Consider the following 26,564-nt stretch of genomic DNA (forward strand, 5'->3'; position numbering starts at 1 on the left):
TAGTTACCTTTTTCAATTAAATGTTGAAATAAATGGTAGTAAAAAGCTCATATTTTATGTATAATTTAATTCTGCTATTGTCATCTGAAAACTTTGTATTGTCTATATTGTTGTTTCCTTTTATCCTGATTTCCATGTGCATCAGTTAAATTATAAAATATGACAAATTCGGACCGCTAATGAAACAAAAATTACTGCAAGCTACCTTCTTTTGGTAAATAATTTTCATTGAAGTCACAGAAAAACACATGGTTTCAATAAACTTTGAGTAGATTGTAGAAAATGACCTTAAGTCACTGGTGATCAGACACAGTGTGAAATGACCCACATGCCGGTATGAATAACATATAGAACAGCCTGCATTTAGTCTAATTACACACACACACACACACACACACATACTCCAACACTTACACTCACAACCTGGTGCTGGAGTTATCCTCCAATGTCCCATTCTGCTGCACAGAATGTGCAATAATCATAATCTGTCACAGAAAACTGCCTACACTCTAACTCACTCCCTATAGCATGTGTTGTGATGTTTTCTGTGATGTGACAACCTGTGTTTTTTTTTTTTTTTTAGATTTTAGCGTTGTCTATATAATTTTTTGTTGTAGTTTTACAGTGACGAATTGACATCCTTACGTCCTTGTTTTGAAAGTGAAAAAGTCAGGTTTCAAATATCAGAACTACAGAATATTCAAATGACCATGCACCATCAATTAACTACTATTAGCAATACATGCTAATAGTCATGCTTATCTGTGCATTTTATCTATTGAAACACTTGAGAAAGGATGTTGACAAATAGAGGTTTCCTATGAATGTACATTTGAAACACTATCCATCCATTTTCTTACTCGCTTTATCCCTCATGGGGTCACGGGGGGTACTGGTGCCTATCTCCAGCATTTCAATGGGCGAGAGGCGGGGTACACCCTGCACAGGTCGGCAGTCTGTCACAGGGCGACACACAGAGATAAACAGGACAAACAACCATTCACGCACACACCTAAGGACAATTTAGAGAGGCCAATTAACAGTCATGTTTTTGGACTGTGGGAGGAAGCTGGAGTACCCGGAGAGAACCCACGCATGCACAGGGAGAACATGCTAACTCCATGCAAAAAGACCCCAGGTAGGACTCAAACCCAGAACCCTGTTGCTGCAAGGCAACAGCGCTACCCACTGCTCCACTGTGCGGCCCATGTGAAACAGTAATGAGCTAAAAACTGCCAGAAGTGCAAACAATTTGTTTCATAACACAGCTCCTGTTATGTTTTATACGCATGGTAGCCATGTTGGATTTTTGGGGTTAAGGGTTGGTGAGAGATTTCTATTTTTCCATCTTTAAATTTGGACTTTTCTGTTTGTTTTTACAAATTCCAACTCAAATTTTTAACTTTTCAGTAAAACTCAAACACACAATTCAACTACATAACACAATTGTGTAGGCCCAACAGAAACAACAGTTTTTTTTTATTTTGTTTTGTTTGTTTTTTAAGTCATACGACCACAAGTTCTGTTCTACTGCTATACTTGTTTTAAAACTTAGAGAACCAGCGAACCAAAGCATCCCTGATGCCAAACATTCATTCATTTGTTCATTCATGCCTTTGATAGACGGGGTTCTGGCTCGCTGGACTGGTCTATCACATTCACGCGAGGTCTCCATAAATAAATGACTCTCCAGATGGGGGAGAAGTCCAAGCAACGGAGCGGCAAACGCTGCGATTACCTGTGATTTATGTCAGTGTTGAAAACACAACAGTGCTCCACGATGACGGACAACAAACTGGTTGAACGCGTGCGAGTCTTTGTGTGTGTGTGTGTGTGAGTGTGTCATGCCAAACTGGGGGTGTGCTCAACTGTGTGGAAATAAGAGGGAGAGCTAAAATTCTCCACGACGTACCCTCCCATATACCTTTTCTCGCTGCTCGAGGCTCCTTAAAAGGTGCTGCCAGTTGTGTCTCTCTCCCTTATCATCAGTGTCTTGGCAGGAGGAAATTATACCCACCTATTAAGAGACAGAAAGACTGCAGTCTGGGGAGCTTCGCCCTTCAGGACAGATAATCTTCATAGAAAACACATTAATAGCCTCTGTTTGGAATTTGGATGAAATTGTTTGCCAAAAGCTTTCAAATCATGATGTTCTTGTACGTGAACATCTTGATACTGTTCGTCCAGGAGATCGCTCTGTCAAGCATCCCGACCACATCACCAAGAGGATGTCCCACCTGCACAGAAAAGTCTGTCGACTTGATCGTGCCGTCTTTGGCTCCCGGAGAGCCGTGTGGCGTCTACACGCTGAGCTGTGCCCCGGGTCTGCGCTGTGAACCTCCAAAGGATGAGCTGAGGCCCCTGCGTGCCCTGCTGGAGGGCAGAGGCGTCTGCTGCAGTGTCAGCACCACCGCACCGACTACACGGCTCTACACTCGAGGTAAGGTGTATTTCTAATTGCTCTGACGACGACTATTTGTCGACCGGGAGGTTGAAATGAGAAGCCAAAGGAATTGGACTGGCTCACACTCGTTATGCGCAGTCCTCTCCTAAACAACAGTTCCCAACCATGTAAATGTTTTTGATTATTCATTATTTTTAGAGATACATATTTCGTACATTAAATTGTGTTATACCAGAGTCTAAAACTTGGGATACATCACCAGTAGTGAGCTTTGGGATCCCAAGTAGTTTCAGTGAATGAATTAATGAGTAACTTTGGGTTTGGGTTCTTGGCAAATGACCTGTTTTACTTTGAATGTGGTTGGATGAAGTAAAGTTGGAGAGCATTTTAAGCAGAGTTAACATTGTGGCATCAAATGAAAGATGTGGAATTTGTCTACCTACCTGCCTTTTGCTAAAGGTTAAACATGGTGTAAAAGGATGCACAATAGTCACTTGAATATTTCGCTTAAAACATACTTGCAGCTTTAGTGCAATGTTTCTCCAGTTGTACATGAGAATAAGTAAACAATGTCTGTTGTGTTTCACATTATCTGATCATAGATTTGGTGCTGACTGGGGATCCAACTGAGGTAACAGTGATCAAAATCTGTTTCGGCAGGCTGTGTGTTATAAACCCTACACTGTTAACTCTATTTTCTGCATGCACCTGTCTCTTCCTGCAGGCTCCCTGTCGCAAAATGCTCACCAAAGTCATCAAAGGACTTGATGCCCATTTATTTAAGTCCAATCATGATATCTACATGCCCAACTGTGACATAAATGGTTTCTACAAAAAGAAGCAGGTAAGTTTCTGAATAAGGGAAAAAAAACAGTGCAATTGCACTGTGGACTGTAGCATTATGCTAATGGAATAACATTTAGCCTGGCTGTGTGTTTTGGGGAGAGGTTTAAGTTTTTTAACTTTAGCGTTATTTTTCTCTTCTTACAGCATTTCAAGTGTCTTTTAAATCAAATAAAGCAAACTTTTGCCCTATTTTAAATGCAATGCCTTTGCAAATCTGTTTACATTCCAAATTTCCTTATTTCATTTAATTCCCTGGTGTTTAAATTCCTTTGAAATTTCCGTTGTTAATAAGTTTTCAGTTGGTGAAGATAGTTGTTACATGTTGTACATCAACCAATTTGCACATATGGGATGCGAAAAAGTTAACATTTGTATTATTTTTTTAATAAAATTCCCTGTTTGCTGATCTCTGAACTCAATAATGTATGTTGATGCATAATATTTCTAAGGCAACATTTCAAATATATATATAAAAATGTCAGAAACCCACTTTAAATTTATTTACAAACAGCTTTGCACAAAAAGTTGATTTATCAAAGTGCCATTTTTGACACTGCCAGCCTTATATACAGTAATACGCCTCCTCCCCCCGATAAAACGGTAAAAACTGAAAATAACAACAGCATTAACAAAAAAAATAACGCCTATTTTTCCTCCTTTAAATGTCAAACAATGAGCATTAAGATGATTCAGACCTGTATGGTACATGTCTCATTTTTTATATTTTTGAGTATTTCTGTATTTCTCTACCTCTTTAATGTTTGGGCTTTTCTCATGAAAAATCAAGTAAAACTCCTCTGTAAAAAAGCCAACTGCTGTTTAAGGTGTGGATTTTATAAAACACACCAAATTAATATTTTTAGCTAGTACCAGTGTCTTTACATGAACACAAAAGGCATATGTATCAGTTGTGATACAAAAATGGAGAAAAACAGTCAATGTCTGAAATGTTTTGTTTTGGTAAAACCATCAAATTCACATATTAGTTTACGGCTTTAAAGGGTTAAACAAAGTCCCGCAGAAACCATGTGCTCTCCATTCAAACTCTCATTTCTGCTTGTTTGCTCTCTGTCGTGCAGTGCTGGTCCTCTCGGGGTAAGCAACGTGGAAAGTGTTGGTGCGTGGATGAGAATGGCTTCCCCGTCCCACCGAAGACTAAACAAAAGGGGAATTTGATCTGCTGAGGAGCATGAAAGAGGACACAGATGAAGGAACATTGAACTAAATAAACCGAACACCCTGTTTCACGTGTTACATTTCCATCAGATGGAAACAGATCTTCATCCCAGAGGAGTTGCTTTACGGGGAGATCAAACTTTGTCTCAGTACGCCCTCTGCTGAACACACTCAGACTGATCATTTGACTCTTCCACTTTTGCCTGTATTGTATATTGTTATTAGAACTATGCATCCAACGGATAAATATTATATATATATATATATATATATATATATATATATATGTATATAAAAAGCGTGTGAGTATATCATTCATCCAAAAATTTATCAAAATTCAAAGCACAAACAGTTACTATTACATTACAACCCTTTTCCCATTATAATTGTGTCTGTGTTTGGGTTGCGTCATATTTATATATTTTGGTAATGCGCCTTACTTTCCTTTGAAACCACTCTAGCTGTATTATAGTATTTGGTGCATACAAAACATTTAACCCTATTTATGTTATTGTACACAGGTCTATTTATGTTTAAATTGATCACTATGTTGCAAATACCAAGGTAATAGTAGAACTACTTTGAGGAAACTTAGGAACCTGAATAATTTTTATTTATAATATTTTATGTCTTTATATATTTTTGACGACTGATCAATTTACGCAGTATTACATTAATGTACTTGATAGGCTGCTTTTTGTGTATTTGATTCCTATGAATTAAAATATTCCAAAGTTTTTTCTCTTTTCTTTTTTATACAAACAAAGAATAGACTCATGATCAAGAATTCACCTACCTACAATATATATGTAAGGTGTTTCTAAAAAAAAAAGTATGAAGTATCAGGCTTCATGCGTCTCCTGTAACTGTTCTGACTATTTTATTTCTTCATAGATAATATCCAAATCATTTGAGATAGCATCTCGTGTTGGACTTTAACATATGGGAAAGTGTTTTATCTTTCTTTTCTAGGAAGAGTCAGAACAGTTACTGATAACCTCTGAGGCCACACGATCATTTAAATGAACACATACCCACACATACAGTACCTACTGAGCAGATGAACCTAAAGAAAAAGAAAAATACCTTCAGAGGATAGTAACAATTTTTAAAACATCCTTGCATAATAGTATGGTTTCAAAGCACGCAATATATGAAGTAAAAAAAAAAAGCACACAACTCCAGTGGAAGTAAAGCCAATATAGCTGAAATTACAGTTGATAAGAATTGTTGATGATGCACACTTGATGTATTTGAAATAGCTAATGTGTGGATTAATCTATAATGTGTAGGTTGCTTCGAGATTGATCATAATTTCATCCCAAAAGCCAGTAATATTTCATCATTTGAATGAGCTGGATTAAGGAGAGGAGCAGCTGGATTAAGGAGAGGAGCATCTGACAAGATGAGAAGAGTGATAAAAGCATTGTTGTCCAAAAGAAGCAGAAACTCAGAGATGTTATTTATTTTTTATAAAACAATTCACAAGATGTCTGCAGCATACAGATTATTCTATGACTTTATTAAATGACTTTATGATCTGTTTCAAGGCAGTACGTATTATAAGGGTTACAACAGTAACAATAAAATGAAGTCAGTTAATCCCAGCCTTAAATATGATCATGGTTTGGTTAAAATATGTAGAAGGTATGCAAAATGGTTCATTACAAGCTGAAGTTATTATATGCAGCCACATTACTCAGTTTTCCTGCAACATAAATATCGTTATTAGTAGTAGTAGTAATATTAGTAGTAATAGCACTTGCAGTATTATTTTTTTTTTGCTTTTCCATTACGTATCACCCCTCTCACCATCACTGCATAAATACATTAAAACCAATATTAAGATTGTCTGTCTGTCTGTCGGTCAGTCTGTCTGTACTAGGGCTGGGTATCGATTCAAATTTCAAGAATCGATTCAATTCCCATTCTCGAGATTTAGAATCGATTCTTTTCTATTCGATTCGATACAATCTCAAATTGGATTGCTGGTATTCAAAGCAGGAGTTTTTTTAGCTGTTAACTGAATTTTGATGACTGTGTAGTTATGCAACATATTGATACTAGTATCATAATAACACTCAGCAGCAAATTAATAAAGTAATGGTAGCTAATGGCGGCTGTAAGGACCAAAGCCTACATGCTGTGGGGCACAGTGGCGCCTCCAGAAATGTTTCATGGCCAGATGGGGCCACTTAAAGTCTTGGGGTGGCACTGAAACTAAAAGCCATAATTTCAGGATTTTATTCTACTGCTGTAGTAAAGCTGCCTCAAGAAAACTATCTTAAAAACTTAAGTAAATGCCTACTAATATCTTTTGGTTTATGTATGATTTTTAATCTTACTAATGATCTAATGTGCATAGACCAATAACAGTACAGTTAACATTTTGAGTTGAACAACAATTCATTTTTATTATATTAGGAATAAGGCATACATTTATTCATGTATTGAACAATAAAATAGTTACTAGGGGAAAGTAGATACTGACAGGTACAAATAAAAGCGTGATAGAAGGTCAAGAAGAGTGGCTGCCTTGCTGGCTGTGCATGATGGGATGAAATGTTAAATTGACGCTACTACAATTTACACTGGCCAGTGGGGTGACGCCATTGGTGGGGCAGAATACCCAAACAGATCCAGAGTAGAAAACAGAGAACACCAGAGATATCTACAGTTGCTATGTCTATACAGTTCAATTCAAAAATACTTTATTAAACCAAAACGGACACTAAATTTCAACACTAACTGGTGCACTATTTAAAACATTACATTAAAAATTCACGTCCCGGACTGAAGTGTGAAAGCTCCTGTGACGCATGTTTCGTCCATACTTCCGACCACTAGGTGGAGCTTGGCGCTTTGTTTTGTTTTTGTCCTGTTGAGGTCTCAGAGCAGAAGAAGAACGAATAAACAGATTGTTAAACTAAAGTCTGCTATCAACCTGCTTTACTGATAAAAACACAATATTACAGCTCCCACATACTTGGGTGTGCTGTACGCAGATTGTGAGCCCCGCAGACTCTCTGCGGCCGGTTTACCTTCATAATGTGTACATTTCTTGTGACAAATTTCCTACAATTGCCACACTTTTTAAAAATCTATCTTTGGTTATATGAATCGATCTATCGGAATTAATATGAGAATCGATTCATAATTGGATTTTTGTTTTTTTAACACAGCCATACCCAACTCTCTGGTACAGCTCATCTTTTAAGCACTTTAGTTTTAATTATCTTTACATTTGTGGAATATTATTGTTTTTATCTGCGCCAACACATCTCTATCTGGCATTACCAATGCTGCCGAACTCTTAGTTTCCCTTTACACAACGCAAATGCATTTTTGCACAAATGACTTTTTGCACCATTATTTTACACATTCAAAATGGTTTGTAAATTCTCCTGCATAATGTGACGACACACTGTTTTTCTCCGGCACTGTTATATGTTCACTGCTGCACTTTATACTGCAATGTTGCTTTATTCCACCTGGAATCTGACTATACTCTCATAAACTGTATGCAACGATATTTTGTTCTGTATGCACCCTGTACATACAAAATGACAAACAAAGTTGTCTAAGTCTAAGTTTTTAAATTTAATAGTAATATTTGGGGGCTGGGCTAAGCCCCCCAGGGTTCCTGACACCAAACAGCGCCTCTGTTCAGGTCATCATGTAATAACAGACAAACTTACCACAGTGCAACTGGGGATTACTGACTTACAAAGCTACTACAAGGCCCACATTCATGAGTTAAATACACCCACATAAATCTAGTTAATGTTTAATTGCGTTGATTGCGGTATAATACTTTGCCTGGGCTCTGCTCTTGTTGCCTTCTCTGGACTGCACAGAGGCACTGAGCCAGAGGCTGAGCTGCTGCTGCTGCTGCTGCTGAGACTCCAGCCTACTTTACATACACACAGGACTCCGCAGCAGCGACAGCCAGCCTGCTCACACACACACACACACACACACAGGCCGGGACAGCGCGATGTCTTCCCCCAGCGCAGCCTCCTCCTCCATCCCCGCGGGGCCCCTGGAGCCCAAGAGGAAGACCAAGAAGAAGCATTTCGTTCAGCAGAAGGTGGAGGTCTTCCGAGCCAGTGACCCGGTGCTGAGCGTCCTGATGTGGGGAGTCAACCACTCGGTATAGAAAACAAACGCACTTTGTCTTTTTTCTTTTTTGGTTTACATGGAGCAGAGATGCGATAAAACGCTCTTTAACGTGTCACTCATTGATCATGCGCAGATTAATGACCTGAGCCAGGTGCCCGTACCTGTCATGCTGCTGCCGGACGACTTCAAAGCCAGCACGAAGATCAAAGTGATCAACCACTGCTTCAACAAGTAACGCACGCTCTCTCTCTCTCTCTCTCTCTCTCTCTCTCTCTCTCTCTCTCTCTCTTTCTTTCTTTCTTTGCGGGGACGTGCACCCCGCCTTCCGCAGAGCCGCGCAGATTCCTGCCGCTCTTGTCATTCATGTATGTGTTTGTGATCATCAGGACGAGCAGAGGCCTTAAAAGATCAACAAGGCGTTCTGAATACAGAGCATACGGTTAAAAACCATCATGCAAAAAAAAAAAAAAAAGGCGACATTAGTTGTAGAACTGACATACTGCAGGTTGTTTTGTTTAATGTCATTCATTTGGGATTGAAAAATTAAATGGGACGCTTTAACCTAAAAGTGGGGAGGCAGGACTGTTAAGTGAAGGTATGTTAGGACTTTGTAGCGGCTTCTAGAAGTTGTGCCACACAAAATGTCCGCATTAAAGAACCGATTGTGTAAAACCGAACAGTTAATCCCGTAATCCATTCAGGAATCTCAACATCAATAACAGAGTTGCAGGGGAGAACACCAGCTTTCTCAAGATAAAAGAACTTTGACGTTACTCTTGTGACATTCGGTTGTTTTTATGTAAAATGGTGGAAGGAAACGTCCTTCAGTGCTACAGCATGAGGCTGCCACCACCATGCTCCTGCTTAAGTTTTTCACTATACATGCAGGCCTAAAAGTTGTTTTTTATTATCTAACCAGACCATCATCTTCCACACATTAGGTTCATATAACTTGATGCAAACTTCAAACATGTCCTCTCATGGATTTCTGTCAAAAACTCCAACTCTGGACCTCCTTCCATGCCCTTGTTTAGGAAATGCATGTCAAACTGATTTGGACCTAACATCTGTATTTGCCTGTGTTCTGTGCTCTGGTCCGGATGTTCTGATGCAGCCCTCTGTTTTGTTCTGTTACAGCTTACCTTTGTGTGGCTGGATTTCTTATGATGCAATCGCTACCAGTTTCCACCCTGTGTCTTCTTCTATCATATCTTATGATTAATTTAGTCAATTTCCTTTAGTCGTGCAAGCCAGTAGTGGAGAAGTTATACTCATCTGATCCACGACTCGTTAATCAGCTCATCTGTATTCCTGGTTTACGTTCAGTCCGTTGTCAGGTCTTAGCCCAGTTGCTCCTGTCCTCTGCATTTTTTTTTTACTTATTAATATCCTGGTTGCTTCTGCTTTAAAACTTCCCATCTTCGTTAAACCATTTCAGTATAATTATTTTCTGCATTTGGGTCCTACTCGATGATAAACCGTGACAAAGCAACCCCACGGCATGATGCTGCCACCACCATGTTTCACAGTGGGGATGTTCAGAGTAATGTTCAGTGTTTTATATCCACAGCATTTTGCTCGTAGGCCAAGAGGTTAAAGTTGGTTTCGTCTGAGCAGAGCATATTTCTTGCAAGTATTATCTCGCTCTCCTGCATGACTTTCTTTCAACGATGGATTTTTATTTTGCCCCTCTTTTTGTAAAGGCAACATTTGTGGAACGGATGTCCCGCTGACAGTTTCCTCCACCTGAGCCATGGGTTTCTGCAGATCCTCCATAGCTATCATGGGCCTTTTGGCTGGATATCTCTGTCCTGTGAGTTTAGGTGGACAGCCACGTCCTGGTAGATTTGTAGTGGCGCTCTACTCTTTCCATCTGCAGATGATGGGTTGTACAGTGCAACAGTTGAGCTTTGAAGCAGATTAAGCAGAACCAAGTAGCCTTTCAGTAATCCCATAATCCATCGAGGAATGCAGGTATAATAAAGACTTCAATAACAGGGATGGAGGTAATGAGCGTTTTCTCAAGCGCAGAGGCTTTTACTTGAACTCTGTGTACAAAAGTTGTGTTTTTGTTCGACCTGGTGTGGAAACAACTAAACAGCGAGCTCTTGAAAAAATAATTAAACCAGATCCTGACACTGGGTGAGAAGTAGTGAGTCGCTATCCTGTTTGATCCGAGTGCTTTTGTCCTCAGGGAGAATCTACCGGGCCAGTTTAAATTCAAAGAGTACTGCCCTCAGGTGTTCAGAAACCTGCGAGAGCGCTTTGGCATTGAGGATCAAGATTACCAGGTACGGACTCACAACTGTTCAGCTTTTGAAAGTGCACAAAATCCACAGTTGAAGAACAAACAGCGATACTTAAAAAAATGCTGAGTTGCACACGTCCCATCAGTGCTCTCCTTTTGCGGGAGCTTTTTATTGATGTCCTCTGTTCTGCATTTGCATGGCTTTGTGCCTTATTTGCATGTGCCAGGTGGTGCACCGAGTTCTCCTTCTGCACACGTTTGCTTAGCACACGATCATGGGCAACGTTTTCTATTAGCTGAGGGAAAATCTGGGAATCATTGGAAAGCTGCCAAATGAATGCAAAAAACTATGTTAAAACTCAAAAGAGCTGCTTTTAGCTCTCCCTGTGCAGCAGCGGCATAAGGCTGCAGATGCCTTTACAAAATGTTCTGTTTTGTTGAACACTTTGCAAATTTGCATTCTGATTCAGATGATACTGTGTGACATCCATGTCTTGTCTCCCACTCAGGTTTCTCTGACCCGCTGTTCTCCCCTTCGAGATGAGGAGGGGAAGTACTTGGGAGTGCGGCTGACATCATACGACCGCACCTTGGTGGTAAAAGAAATTTCCAGCGAGGAGGTGGAGGAAATGCACAGTGTCCTGTCAGAATATCACCAGGTACTGCCACAGCATGTTTCATCACATAGGATCTTTATTTCTTCTGTAAGACAACGTGCAACTTTTATATTGTTTCGTTTTGTCTCATTAAATCATAAACCTCAATTTATTTAAATGTTTTTTTGTGTGATAGACCAACACAAAGTAGCACATGGTTGTGAAGTTGAAGAAAAAAGATGTGCTGTAGCATAGCAACGCTTTCACTTTACTCTTATACCTGTAAATAAAATTAGGTGAAACAAAATCCCTTCAGAAGTGGCCTAATTATTAAAGAGAGGCCTCTTAAGTCCAGCTGTTCTGTGAAGGCCTCAGAAGGTTTGTTAGAGAACAAACGTGACAACGAAGACCAAAGGAACACAACCTCTGAAAACCTCACAGATCGCTGTTAAAAACATAAAACTGAAAACATTATGAAAGAACTGCAAACCTACCGAGACGTCGGGGCAAGGAGAGCGTTACTCAGGGAAGCAGGCCATGCTAACTCTGGAGGAGCTGCAGAAATCCATAACTCATATGGAAGAATGTGTTGACAGGACAACCGTCTTGCCCTCTACAAATTTGGCCTTTATTGCAAAATAAAATCCATTGTTCAAATATGCGGTTTACCCAAGAAGCTGAGTGGAAGAAAACAAACAATTCCCATTACTTTGAACTCACTGTCTCTCTAGTGACACGTGGTGGTGGCAGCATCCTTAGCGGGGGACGCTTCCCTTCAGCAAGTAAAGAGAAGCTGATCAGAGCTGATGGGAACACAGATGGAGCTAAATGTGAAGCAAACCTGGAAGAATAGGCGAGGTTCACCCTCCAGCAGGACAATGACCCTAAACATGACGTCAGAGCTGCTTAAAACGGGCTGAATACAAATGCCTGCCACACTTTTCAGCTTATTATCTGGATAATTTTTTGAACCCATGTCTAATTGTTGTTGTTTTTTTCACTTCAAAAAAGGTGGAAAGCCTTTTTTCATGGCACTGACTTTCCTAATTAGTGAATAATTATAAATTGGCAATCCCAGCCACATAATTGTGTAGTCACATGCAAAGGTTGTCGTTCACAACTATAATTTCTTTTGCTTTCTGTGCCTTTATTGTTCAAAAAAAATATATTTTATAACCCTAGTTTCCATAATAAAGATTTAACATCAAAGCTAAGAGAATAGTGCTTCTTTGCAAACAGGTCTCTAAAAAAACCCAAACATTTATCACAATATAATAATATATGTTTTTGCAATGGCATCGATGTAACATACAGCACAAAAGTTGCATGTAAAATTTATGCAAAAGGCAATTTGCAGATAACCTGTTCAGTGTTGACGCAACAGAGAGATTTTCTCGAGGCACACAGGGACAAAGACGAAAGCCTTTCTCCTTTTTTTCTCTTCTAAAGTGTATCACGGCGTGAACGCCAAGCTCTGCCTTTTTGTTCTCTGTCCTCCTGCAGCATGTTGTCACCTGCCACGGCAGCACGCTGCTCCCTCAGTTCCTCGCCATGTACAGGCTGACGGTGGAGAGCGAGGACACCTACCTGTTAGTGATGAGGAACATGTTCAGCCACAGACTGCCCGTGCACAGGAAGTACGACCTGAAGGTGAAAGCTGCGGGAGACGTTTATCTGGAGGAGGATTCAGAGATTAGCCGGGGCAGCACTCACTCATGACATACACAACTAAACTTAAGTTCAGGAACAAGCTCAATTCTGTCCACATATGCAACAATAATGTAATACCAACAGCATAACCATTTTGGCCATTTTAGATTTAATAAACCCGCTAATGTTGAGATTAGCGACATTAGCCAGCTAATGTCACCATACCAGCATATCTTTATGTTTTACATTATTGCTGCACTTGGTTATTTATGCAGTATTCAGACTGAGGGAGGAGGCCTGCTTAGAAAAAGACATTTCATACAGGGGATGTACACATCTCCTGTATGAAATGTCTTTAGAAAGAGGCTTTAGAAATACTGAACTTCTTTCTAAACCTATTTGTGTGATTTATTAGAGTATGAAGCGTGAAGCTGCTGGTTTGCTTACAGTGAGACATTTTCAACATAACATCATCCGGAGCTGTCTGGTTTTATGAAGCACAGCATAAAAAAGCCAAGCCGCAAAGTTACAGTTTCCTCTAAATCAAAGTAGAAATAGCTGCATATTATCATAAAATATGTTGCAAATGTCTTTTTATTGATTCAGTCATCAACCGGGATATATTTGAATTTAAATACCACCGCTAATTTGGAGTTATTCAACAACAAACTAAACACCCAATATTTTAATTAAAGTTGAATTTGAGCTTGTATTTGAAGAAAAATCTTTTTCTAAATTTTCTTTTTCAATAGTAATTTATTTAATTGGTCTAGAGATAAAAAAAAAAAAAGATGTTGGTCTATTCTGAGCAAAAAGAACTGGATATGAGTCACATGTTCCTTTGAAAATGGATACATCATTTTGACCCGGTTAGTAAAAGGTTGATAGGTTGATACTTTGTGTTGAACCTAACATTTGCCATTTTAGATCTTGATTGGTCTGCCTGCTTTTATTTTCAAATCAGTGAAAATTTACCTTAAAAGTTTTAAAGTGTTCATCTGCATCAACCGCCTGTGCAAACTTATGTCATTCTTAAAACAAGCCTTACATAACCCTTACAGCAAATAGGCTATAACTGTATATTAAGTGTTTGTGTTTCTGATCTACTCAGTTTTATTAATATAGCACCAATTCATGATAAATGTCATTTCCCAGACAAACCGATCAGCACATATCCACAAACACCGGTGCAATTCAAAACTATCATACACAGATTCAACTTTAACTGGATAAAGTCCAGCGTGAAAAATGTGACTAGCGAGTAATGCCGATTGTCTTTTTCTCTCTCCAGGGCTCCGTGCTGACCCGTGAAGCAAGTTTTAAAGAAAAGGTGGGATCAGGTCATAGTTACACGGTGTATATATTTACGTACAGTGTATAAACATTTAGCAATGATGTCTAAGAAACTCTGGAAGCAAACACATTTTTCATTGTGTTAATGACTTTATGAGAATCCAGCGTTTAGTTTGAGTAGATTTAAATAGTGACAAAAGAAAAAAGCTATGATATCATTTGTTTCTACAAAATTACTGGTGAAAGCCTTAATCAGACGGCACTTGGTCTTCTCCTGTAACATTTCTGAGGGAACAGCCAACTCAGAGCGATGCGCAGAGTGCAGCGCGCCACCAAGGATGCTGCCCCGCCCTTTGAGCCCAAGCCTGCAACGATACCTCAGCACCTTCACCCAGAAAGGATCATGCACATGAAATCCATGTCTGCGTGTTGCTGAACTGATTACTGGGATTACTTTTCTTGTTGCTTTTAATCTCACAAAGGCATAGCAGGTTCTCACACTGCTCTCCACTCAGTGTCAGTTCACATGAAGTGGTTTATGAGCAACAGCTAAATGAGCCTAAACTCTCTCCGCTCGTCCCACAGTATCGCTGCTCCCTCACTTCTCCTCCTGTGTTACCTGGCTTTTCTTTAGGAGGTGGATAGCCTCACGCTGTGCTTAGACTGCAGCCTGAGAGAAAAAGGCAACCGGCATGGTGACTGCAATTTTAAGGTGTGAACCATTCTCCCCACCTCCCAGCCAGAAGCACGCAGCGAGCACGGTACATGACGCTCCAGATGTGAAAACAACCTTATGCTCTCTTCTCTTTAGCTCCCCCAACTGGTTTTCCACAGGATGTAGCTCTGGGGACTGAGATGGCAGCGGAACAGGGTTTATTCAACCATTTCCATGTTGATCTTGTGTTTTCTGGCTGAAACCATGCAATCTGACAACGCCCCCCCCCCGACCATTGGGAATGAAGAGACCGACGCTCCCCCAGGCTTAACGGTGGCCGTGTGCTGCTCCTCTACGTATTCGTTCTCTGCATCACGCCAGTCAACCTGGGGTGTTTGTTACTACAAAAGTTAAATCTTGGTCTTAGCCAACAAAAGGATATACCTTTACATTTGTAAATGTAAGACAAGTGGCCACCATGTGAACAGCACCTGATGGGTTGTAATGAAGACCCCGATGCGGGTTCTCGTTTGTCACAGTTCCAGTTGTTCTACGCTTTTGTAATTTTCACTCCGACTCTAGATGTGGGCAAGCAGCTGTTTTCTGGTTGTCATTTCCTGACTTATAAAGATAAACACACATCTACCTCACTGTGATGCTTGGTTCTCTTGTCTTTTCCCCCTTTTGGGGAGTGGCTAAGAGCAATTGGCCTGACGCACTGTTTACCCTACAGTTCTGGGAAACGGGATACTACAGATTACAAATAAAAGCTGCAAGAAATTTGTTTTATAAAGGAGAAATTGCAAAATAAATGCTACATGTATTCTATAGGAATTGCGAATGGAAAAAAAAAAAACTAATTAAATGTTATATATTATACCAAGCATGAGAATGTGCTGTTGCAATGAAAAATGTGCACACATATTTATCACGGGTACCCACACATCTGGACGCTTTAGTTGTCAGACAGCTTTTTAGCTACACATCCCTTTGTTTTTGCAACTATGGTTGCAACTATGGTTGCATGATGTTTACTGAAACAAATTTATCAGAGCGGTTTGATATAAGCATACAATGACTGAGCATGCAAAATTTGTCCTTTTTAAACGTTTCTTTGTTGCAGTACTGTTACACTTCTGTGTGTAATTGTAATCCTTTACTGAGGCAAATGTGATCTTAAGTTTTGGATTTTAAGAAATGCTGGAGCCACACAAACGGATTTAGATGTGAACCACAATAATGCTTAAAAGTATTCGCTCACCCATCTAAATAATCAAAATCAGGTGTTCCAGTCACTGCTGTGGTCACAGGCATATACCCTATTGAATCAAGCACCTAGGCCTGCAGATGGTTTCTGGGAACATATGTGAACCCAGATTCTTCTGATGGAAGAGTCTGGGTTTGGTGGTTGGCAGGAGAACAGTATTTGTCTGACTGTAATGGCGCCAAGGGTAACGTTTGGTGGATGAAAGATTCTGGTTTGGGATTGTTTTTTAGGAGCTGGGCTTGGCCACTTAGGCTAGGTTCACACTGCAGGTCTTAATGATCAATTCCGATTTTTTTGTGAAATCAGATTTTTTTGTGTGTCCGTTCACATTTCCAAATATATGCGATTTGTATGTGATCTCCTCTGTGAACTGAATGCGTTCAACCTAAGTGTCCCGCATGTGCACGCGATGACGTCACACGTAGCAAGCGTCCTCAGTGTTTGTGGAAGTAAACATGGATTATAATGCTGGCGTGCATTTTGCGATCATTAATTTATTTTCTAACCGGAGCTTTCCCTCCATTGACTGCTCTCCTCATTGTAGTCCGCTATGGGAGTCGTCTTTCTTCCCGCTTCTGCACAGCAGGACGCAGAATAGTGACGTTTGTCGAGTATCGGTGACGTACAGGTCGGATAAATGCGACCCGGCCGTACAGACACAGGTCACATTTGAAAAGATCAGATGCGTATCGGATTCAGGACCACATATCCAAGCGGCCTGGGTCGCATTTGAAAAAATCCAATCTGTGTTGTTCAGACTGTCATAAAATGATCAGATACAGGTCGCATATGGGCAAAAAAATCTGAATTGGGTCACTTCAGGCAGCAGTGTGAACGTAGCCTTAGTTCACACTGCAGTGAAATGCGACCCAGATCTGCTCTTTTTGCCCATATAAGACCCATATCCGTCTTTCACTGACAATAAGTTCTATTATTGTCAGCTCCCGTTGCTCAACAGCTCTCTAATAACAAGGAGAGATGCCAGCCGGTGTCCGCATCTTTTCTTCCCAATTTATTTAAACAAAACTTTATTGAACACTTCTAGAAACAATCACATTCACCATTACATCCGTAAACAGTGTGCTGCTGTGTGACGTCTCCTTCTGTTATCCACACATGCGGGTCGCTTTGCAGTCAATTCAGACAGAAGTCTGATGGCGTCACATTTAATAGCAGAATGACTGGCCGCGTAAAAAATAAAGAGATTTCGGCAAAAAAAAAATTGGTATTGAGCATCAAGGCCTGCAGTGTGAACGTAGCCTTAGTTCCAGTGAAAGGAACTCTGAATGGTTCAGCATAGTCACAGCTTTATGGGAATAGTTTGGAGATGGCCTCTTCCTCTTCCAACATGACTGTGCACCAGAGCACAAAGCAAGGGCTATAAAGAAATGGATGCGAGAGTGTGGTGTGGATGACCTTGACTGGTTTTGCACAGAGTCCTGACCTCAACCCAATAAAATACCTTTGAATTAGAGCAGAGACTGAGAGCCAGGCATTCTCGTCCAACATCAGTGTCTGACCTCATAAATGTGCTTCTGGAAGAATGGTCAAAAACTCCCATAAACACCCCAGAAACTTGTGGACAGCCTCCCCAATAGAGATAAAGCTGTTACAGCTGCAGAGCATGGACCAACGTCATATTGAATCATATGGATTATGAAGAGGTTATCACTGAAATTCATATGCAAGTCAAGGCAGGTGAGCGAATATGTTTGGCAATGTAGTGCATGAACACCATCAGCTAAAACAAATCTGTGCCTCTGTTGCAAACCACAATGTGTGGTAAAACTGTGTTGTGTTGTTTTTCCAGGTCAAAGAGCTGCCCACATACAAGGATGCAGACTTCTTGAACAGCATGCAGAAGATCTATGTGAGCGAAGAGGAGAAGGAGAAGGTGATGAACAAGCTCAGCAGGGATGTCGAGGTGAGGAAATGATGCTTTATGCGTCTTGCTTAGCAACCTTTTTAAAGGCTTCTGTCGTTCAAGTGTGCATTGCTGCAGTTCCTCGTGCGTATGAGGATCATGGACTACAGTCTGCTGCTGGGCATCCACGACGTCGAGCGAGCCGAGAGAGAGGAGGAGGAAGACGTGGAGTCATCCTGCGAGGAGGAGGAGGAGGAGGATGAAAACGACCCGGCTGTCCCTCCATGCTCCACCTCACCGGAAGGCATCGCCGGCTACATGAGCTCCTTCAAACTCATGGGTCCTGGGGAGTTCGACCCCTACGTGGACATGTACGCGGTCCAGAGCGCCGTGGGTGAGTGGCGCCTGAGCGTCGCCTCACGCAGAGCTGCGAAAAGCGAGCCCGCGCAGTACTCCGGCATCAATGTCACTCAATAAACGCCGTGAATCATTCCCTCGCAGGTGCTCCTAGGAGGGAGGTGTACTTCATGGGTCTGATTGATGTGCTGACGCAGTATGATGCCAAGAAGAAAGCCGCTCACGCTGCCAGGGCTGTCAAACACGGGGTGAGAGAGCATTACTCTTTAAAAGGGAGTGCTTAGCGTGGGGACGCAACACATCTCCTGTGTAAAGGGTGGCTTTCATCTTCTGCTCCCCCGTTTTTTCAATCAAGTGTGCTTCTCTTTGTGTTTCGTAGGCAGGAGCTGAAATCACAACGGTTCATCCTGAGCAGTATGCGAAACGTTTCAAGGAGTTCGTCGCTAAGATCATTGCCTAGCTCAAGGGTGCTTCGTCTTTGAATGCAGAGCTTAACTGCACGATACACCCACAAGAACCGCAGAACATTTACAGCCAAACAATCTATGCAAACATATTTATATTCCTGAAATCTTTAAAAATGTTCACACATTTTGTAGTCTTTTTGTAGGTTTTCCTCTGTTATCGTGCTACATTTTACTCCATCTTCATATGAACTCCGACCAGCTTCCTTGTATAGCGTAAGGTAACTGTCAATAAAAACGTATGCGTTGCTGTCTGAATCTGTAAATGTAAGTCAATAAACGTGAATAAATGTAAGATTTGTATATGGCCACTTTATTAGGTGCAGCTGCCCAACTGCTCGTTAACGCAAATTACTCATCAGCCAATCACATGGCAGCAACTCAATGTATTGATGCATGTAGACATGGTCAAGACGATCTGCTGCAGTTCAAATCGAGCATCAATATGGGGAAGAAAGATGCTTTAAGTCACTTTGAACGTGGCATGACTCTTTGGTGCCATACGGGCTGGTCTGAGTGTTTCAGAAACTGCTGATCTGCTGGGATTTTCACACGCAACCATCTCTAGGGTTTACAGAGAATGATCCGAAAAACAGAATATCCAGTGAGCGACAGTTCTGTTGGCGCAAATGCCTTGTTGATGAGGAGAATGACCTGACTGGTTCCAGCTGATAGAAGGGCAACAGTGACTCAAATAACCACCCGTTACAACCAAGGTAAGCAGAAGAGCATCTCTGGAGGCACAACATGTCGAAACCTTGAGGCAGATGGGCTACAGCAGCAGAAGACCACACCGGGTGCCACTCCTTTCAGCTAGGAAATGGAAACTGAGGCTACAATTCGCACAGGTTCACCAAAATTGGACAATAGATGTAACGTTTCTGGCACTGGAGCTGCTAATTGCAATCAGCGCACCTGTTCCATCTCCGCCCTCCCTGCTTAAAAGCTCTGCTCTTTGCAGCCTCCAGTGCCAGAACGTCTTGAGCCAACCCGGTGAGAACTTCCAGCCTTTTGAATAACCTGTCTGTCAGTCTGAAGCCCGACCTGTTTTTGCCCTGTTTTTTCGAGCCAGCCCTGCCCTTTTCGGATCCTGTCTGCCCGCCCTGAGTTCTGCCTGTCAGTCTCTGGATTTGGATTGCTCACCCGTGTACCGACCCTATCAGCCTGTGAGTACCTGAGATTGCCTGTCCCCTAAACTGCCTGCTCTTTTGGATTTTGACTCGGACCTGGACCTGGAACCCCCCTTTCGGATTTGCCCTTGGAAACCTCTGCCCAATCAATCGCCTTCACGATATCGGACCCGGACTGGACTCGGACAAAGGACCTTGGATAATCCTGCACGGACTCTGCCGCCCTCGGGGGCCAGAAGAAGCCCCGACAAGCCCACTCTCCACCAGGTTAGTGATCCAGCTTCTAGTCCACCTTTCTATCTGGCTCCGCTGATCACTAACCTGTCGTCTCGTCTCCAGGAGCTGCCAGCCGCCGAGCGTGAGCCGCACGCAGCAAGGGCCGTGCAACCCCTTCTTTTAATAAAATATCAAAGCGTCACTGACCTGTTTTCGGGTTGTCTTTTGGGTCCATCCAAATTCATAACAGTACGTTCTGGCCAAAGTAAAATGGATCCTTCACCCGAGGCTCAGTGGCGCGCGGGGGTTGAGAGATCGATTTCAGAGCTAGAATCCGGTGTTTCGGAGATCCTCAATCATCTCCGCAACCCGTCCCCTCCACTTCCGCAAACAGCTCCTCCGAGCGGCCCGTCACTTCCGGTTACGTCGTCCGTTCCTGAGCCACGTCTCACCCCGCCAGGCTCTTTTAGCGGCGATCCGGAGCATTGTCGGGCTTTTTTGACACAATGCGAAATTCACTTCGTGCTGCAACCGTCCTCCTTCCCTTCTGAACGGTCGAAGGTGGCCTATGTAATCTCTCTGTTGGCCGGTAAAGCCAGATTATGGGGCACCTCCGAATGGCAAAATGATGCACGTATTTGCCACTCGTATCATGACTTCTCTAGAGAACTGACTCGAGTTTTCAGTCCCGTGCTGCCCTGCAGGGAGTCCTCTAGGGGGCTCTTATCCTTGAGACAGGGGGACAGGTCCGTCTCAGACTACATTATTGATTTTCATTTACTGGCAGCAGAGAGTTTATGGAACGAGTTTGCTCTTATGGACGTTTTTATTTTTGGGCTCAACAACAAGATTAAGGATGAGCTTGCCACTCGAGAGTATCCTAAGTCCCTGAAACAGCTCGAGGAGCTGGCTAATAGAGTGGATCTCCGTCTCATGGAGCGGCGAAGGGAACGTCGTTCAACCCCTTCTAACCATCCTCTAGTGTTGGCTCCTCCCCCTGTCACTTCACCTAACTCTCAGAAACCATCCGAGCCGGAGCCTATGCAGTTGGGCAAGGTGGGTCTGTCAAGGGAGGAGTACCAGCGCAGACTGCAGCATGGACTCTGCCTCTATTGCGGGGGGACAGGTCATCAGGTCCGGAATTGTCCAGTCAAAAGGCCAAGCTCAGTAGAGGGTGGGGCATCCCTGCTGAGCCACACCAGACTTGCTGTCCCCACCGATCGATTACTTCCTGCAACTTTGACCTTTTCCTCACAATCCCACAGTGTTTCTGTTTTTATCGATTCAGGAGCCGACACTGAGTTCTTGGATGAGGGTTTGGCCAGGAGGCTTAACATCCCACTCCACAATGGTTCTGCTGCCCGCAGTGTTCTCGCCTTGGATGGGCACGAACCCAACCAGTCGCGCCTTGTCTCCGAGCCTGTGGAGTTAACCTTGGGAGGTAATCATAAGGAGAAACTTACCTTTTTGATTATTGACTCCCCGCAGGTTCCAGTCATCCTGGGCGCTACCTGGCTACGTAAACACAACCCCCAGATAGACTGGCGGCGGGTCGAGATTACAGGTTGGGCTTCGTCCTGTTCTGAGTTTTGTTTGTTCTCCGCCCAACCTCTCCACTCATCCGAGGGTAAAATTGATGAATTTTATCCGGATCTGTCCAAGGTTCCGTCCTTTTACCATGATTTAAAGGAGGTTTTTAACAAAGCCAAGGCCACGAGTTTACCTCCTCATCGCCCTTATGATTGTGCGATTGACCTGTTGCCAGGCGCCGTTCCACCCAGAGGTCGCCTCTATTCTTTGTCCCCCCCAGAGTCCCAGGCCATGCAGGACTACATAAATGAGTCCCTAAGGGCAGGCATCATTCGCCCCTCTTCTTCACCAGCGGGAGCGGGGTTTTTCTTTGTTGGTAAGAAAGATGGCTCTCTCCGCCTATGCATTGATTATAGGGGTCTTAACAATATTTCGGTGAAGAACCGATATCCCATTCCCCTAATGAACACCGCATTTGACCAGGTCCAAGGAGCTCAGGTTTTTACTAAGTTGGACCTTCGCAACGCCTACCACTTGGTCCGGATTAAAGAGGGTGACGAGTGGAAGACTGCGTTTAACACCCCCACCGGCCATTATGAATACCTGGTCATGCCTTTTGGTCTTACCAACGCCCCAGCTGTTTTTCAAAATCTGGTTAATGAGGTTCTTAGAGACATGGTCGGTCAATATGTGTTTGTTTATCTGGATGATATCCTCATTTATTCCAAGAATCTCACCCTTCACAAACATCACGTCCGCTCCGTCCTCCTCCGCCTTCTACAGAATCAGCTGTATGTTAAGGCAGAAAAGTGCGAATTCCACACCACATCCACCTCCTTCCTTGGTTTTGTTTTGTCACCTGGGCAGATTGCCATGGATCCAGCCAAGGTTCGGGCAGTTACTGAGTGGCCCACCCCGGTGGATCGTAAGCAACTCCAGAGATTTTTGGGGTTTGCAAATTTTTACAGGAGGTTCATCAATAATTACAGTCAGGTTGCCTCTCCACTCCACGCTCTCACTTCTTGCAAGGCCAAATATGCCTGGAATGAACAGGCAGACAAAGCTTTCAAGCTTCTTAAAGAACTGTTCACTTCAGCACCAGTCCTCGTTTCTCCTGACCCAGAGAAACAATTTATAGTGGAGGTGGATGCCTCTAGCTCTGGAGTTGGAGCTATCCTCAGCCAGGAGTCTGATGATGGTCGTATTCATCCCTGTGCTTTTTTCTCTAGGAGATTATCAAAGTCCGAGCGGAACTATGATGTAGGCAACCGGGAACTTCTGGCTGTAAAGCTGGCCCTAGAGGAATGGAGGCATTGGCTCGAGGGTTCCAAGACACCCTTTTTAGTTTGGACTGATCACCGCAATTTGGAGTACCTGAAGACTGCCAAAAGACTCAACCCCAGGCAAGCCAGGTGGGCCTTATTCTTTAGTCGTTTCAACTTCACCCTTTCATACAGGCCGGGGTCTAAGAACACCAAGCCAGACGCCTTGTCCAGGGTTTTCGAGGCGACAGAGGAGGATCCGGAAGAGGAGCGGGGGTTCATTATGCCAGATACTGTGAGGTGTGCTGTCTCCCGCCTTGGACTTGAGAGGGAGGTAAGGGAGTCCCTGAGCTCTGTGCAGACACCCGAGGCCTGTCCCAAGGACAGGCTCTTTGTTCCTCCCCACCTCAGGCATAAAGTCATTGAGTTTTGTCACAGTTCCCGACTTTACGGTCATCCTGGCATCAATAAAACCCTTCGGCTCATCAGATCCCAATTCTGGTGGCCTTCCCTGGCCAAGGACGTCGGGGGATTCGTTGCCGCCTGTTCTCCCTGTAGTCAGGCTAAGGTTTCCCGTCGCCCCCCTTCAGGCCTGCTTCGTCCCCTGCCCATCCCTCCTCGGCCCTGGTCCAGCCTTTCAATGGACTTTATTACTGGTCTCCCTTCCTCCGATGGCTACTCGGTTATCCTCACAATCGTGGATCGTTTCTCTAAAATGGTCCATTTGGTCCCCTTACATAAACTCCCCTCAGCCAAGGAGATGGGCCTGATCCTTGCCAAGGAGGTATTTAGGTTGCACGGTCTGCCCTCTGACATTGTGTCAGATCGGGGTCCCCAGTTTGTGGCCCGTTATTGGCAGGAGTTTTGTGCCATGCTAGGCATCTCTGTGAACCTTTCCTCTGGCTTCCACCCCCAAACTGACGGCCAATCTGAAAGGGTAAATCAGGAGGTCGAGACCAAGATCCGCCTCTTTTGCCAGTCAGACTCCACCAAGTGGGCTCTGAATTTACCCTGGGTAGAGCATGCGATCAACGCCACACCCTCCAGCTCTACTGGCCTCTCTCCCTTCTATGTGGTTTACGGGTTCCAGCCGCCAGTTTTTACCACAGAGGAGATAGAGTCCAGAGTCCCGTCTGCCCGTCTCTCAGCTTTGAGGTGTCAGCGCGCCTGGAGGAGGGCTAAGAAAGCCATACTCGCCGCCTCTCAGAGTCAGGCCCGCGCAGCTAATCGCCGGCGAGTTCCAGCCCCACCGTACCAGGTTGGGGACAGGGTTTGGTTATCCACCAGGGATCTTCCCTTGAAGGTGGATAGTAAGAAGTTGGCACCACGATTCATCGGGCCGTTTACTATCGCCAAGGTGATTAACCCGGTGGCGGTCCGACTCCGTCTGCCTTCTGCTATGAAGGTCCACCCCACCTTTCATGTTTCCCGCATCAAGCCTGTCAAGACCTCCAGTCTGGTTCCCACCACCACATCCCCACCTCCCACCCGTCTGGTTGATGGTTCCCCTGTATACACTGTCAAGAGGATCCTGAAGTCCCGTAAATGGGGTCGAGGCACCCAGTACCTCATTGACTGGGAGGGTTATGGGCCTGAAGAACGGCAGTGGGTCCCGGCCCGCCACGTTTTGGATAAGTCCCTTATTAGGGATTTCCACAGAGCCCACCCGGACCAGCCTAGGGCGTCTGGAATCCGCCCTTGAGGGAGGGGCTCTGTAACGTTTCTGGCACTGGAGCTGCTAATTGCAATCAGCGCACCTGTTCCATCTCCGCCCTCCCTGCTTAAAAGCTCTGCTCTTTGCAGCCTCCAGTGCCAGAACGTCTTGAGCCAACCCGGTGAGAACTTCCAGCCTTTTGAATAACCTGTCTGTCAGTCTGAAGCCCGACCTGTTTTTGCCCTGTTTTTTCGAGCCAGCCCTGCCCTTTTCGGATCCTGTCTGCCCGCCCTGAGTTCTGCCTGTCAGTCTCTGGATTTGGATTGCTCACCCGTGTACCGACCCTATCAGCCTGTGAGTACCTGAGATTGCCTGTCCCCTAAACTGCCTGCTCTTTTGGATTTTGACTCGGACCTGGACCTGGAACCCCCCTTTCGGATTTGCCCTTGGAAACCTCTGCCCAATCAATCGCCTTCACGATATCGGACCCGGACTGGACTCGGACAAAGGACCTTGGATAATCCTGCACGGACTCTGCCGCCCTCGGGGGCCAGAAGAAGCCCCGACAAGCCCACTCTCCACCAGGTTAGTGATCCAGCTTCTAGTCCACCTTTCTATCTGGCTCCGCTGATCACTAACCTGTCGTCTCGTCTCCAGGAGCTGCCAGCCGCCGAGCGTGAGCCGCACGCAGCAAGGGCTGTGCAACCCCTTCTTTTAATAAAATATCAAAGCGTCACTGACCTGTTTTCGGGTTGTCTTTTGGGTCCATCCAAATTCATAACAATAGAAGATTGGAAAAACGTTGCTGGTCTGATTAGTCTTGATTTCTGCTGTGACATTCAGATGGTAGGGTCAGAATTTGGCGTCTACCACATGAAAGCATGGATCCATCCTGCCTTGTATCAACGGTTCAGGCTGGTGGTGGTGTCATGGTGTGGGGAATATTTTCTTGGCACTCTTTGGGCCGCTTAGTACCAATTGAGCATCGTTGCAACGCCACAGCCTACCCGAGTATTGTTGCTGACCATGTCCATCTCTTTATGACCACAGCGTACCCATCTTCTGATGGCTACTTCCAGCAGAATAACATGCTGTGTCATAAAGGATGAATCATCTCAGTCTGGTTTCTTGAACATGACTCAAATGGCCTCCAAAGTCACCAGATCTCAATCCAGTAGAAAACCTTTGGGATGTGGTGGAACGGGAGATTTGCATCATGGATGTGCAGCCAACAAATCTGCAAAATCTGCATGATGCTATCATGTCATTATAGACCAAACTCTCTGAGGAATGTTTCCAGTACCTTGTTGAATCTATGCCACGAAGGATTAAGGCAATTCTGAGGGCAAAAGGTAACCTGACCCTAGCCAGATGTATTTTGCTCCGCCTAGCTCTGCCTAGCTTCACTAGGCGGAGCGAAATACATCTGGCTAGGGTCAGGTTAGGCATAAAGGGGTCCAACCCGGTACTAGCAAGGTGTACCTAATTAAGGGTCCAGTCAGTGTAATTGTTCATTTTTGTCGACTCATACATACGTGTGACTTCAGATGTTTCATCTGTGAGAGTACAAGTTTAGAAGTTAGGAACGCAAGTAACAAAGTTACAACCTTGCAACAATACAAGTACAAATCACAATTTACAACAAATCTACCGCCCTTGCTAAAACTGTTACACTCCTCACCAGACGGTGACTGTAATGACATGTTCACCGCCGCCAAGTGAAAGGTGTGCAGCAGATTCACCAGGGGTTGTAGATTTGTACTCGTAAATTTGTGTTTTTGTACTTGTGTGCATTGTTGCAAAGATGTAACGTTGTAACTTGAATTCATA

At 43.7% G+C, this 26,564-nt stretch overlaps 2 protein-coding genes and 1 long non-coding RNA gene across 3 annotated transcripts; all 3 read left to right on the forward strand.

The window, feature by feature from the left end:
* Positions 1–2,001: 2,001 nt before the first annotated feature.
* Positions 2,002–4,662, forward strand: LOC105939064 (insulin-like growth factor-binding protein 3). Its single transcript, XM_036151958.1, has 5 exons — positions 2,002–2,447; positions 2,561–2,571; positions 3,007–3,035; positions 3,129–3,248; positions 4,330–4,662. Exons 1-5 carry the CDS (start codon positions 2,116–2,118, stop codon positions 4,432–4,434), a joined length of 597 nt encoding a protein of 198 aa, XP_036007851.1. The 5' UTR covers positions 2,002–2,115; the 3' UTR covers positions 4,435–4,662.
* Positions 4,663–8,294: 3,632 nt separating this feature from the next.
* LOC105939083 (phosphatidylinositol 5-phosphate 4-kinase type-2 gamma) lies at positions 8,295–19,208 on the forward strand. Its single transcript, XM_012881117.3, has 10 exons — positions 8,295–8,579; positions 8,682–8,779; positions 10,743–10,839; positions 11,306–11,455; positions 12,896–13,042; positions 14,334–14,372; positions 18,068–18,181; positions 18,260–18,515; positions 18,623–18,726; positions 18,858–19,208. Exons 1-10 carry the CDS (start codon positions 8,424–8,426, stop codon positions 18,936–18,938), a joined length of 1,242 nt encoding a protein of 413 aa, XP_012736571.2. The 5' UTR covers positions 8,295–8,423; the 3' UTR covers positions 18,939–19,208.
* Positions 19,209–20,305: 1,097 nt separating this feature from the next.
* On the forward strand, positions 20,306–20,490 carry LOC118556643. Its single transcript, XR_004927268.1, has 2 exons — positions 20,306–20,339; positions 20,412–20,490. It is a non-coding gene; the product is annotated as an uncharacterized LOC118556643 (long non-coding RNA).
* Positions 20,491–26,564: the final 6,074 nt, after the last annotated feature.

The sequence above is a fragment of the Fundulus heteroclitus genome, chromosome 20 (assembly GCF_011125445.2).
Source record: "Fundulus heteroclitus isolate FHET01 chromosome 20, MU-UCD_Fhet_4.1, whole genome shotgun sequence".
Lineage (NCBI taxonomy): Eukaryota > Metazoa > Chordata > Actinopteri > Cyprinodontiformes > Fundulidae > Fundulus > Fundulus heteroclitus.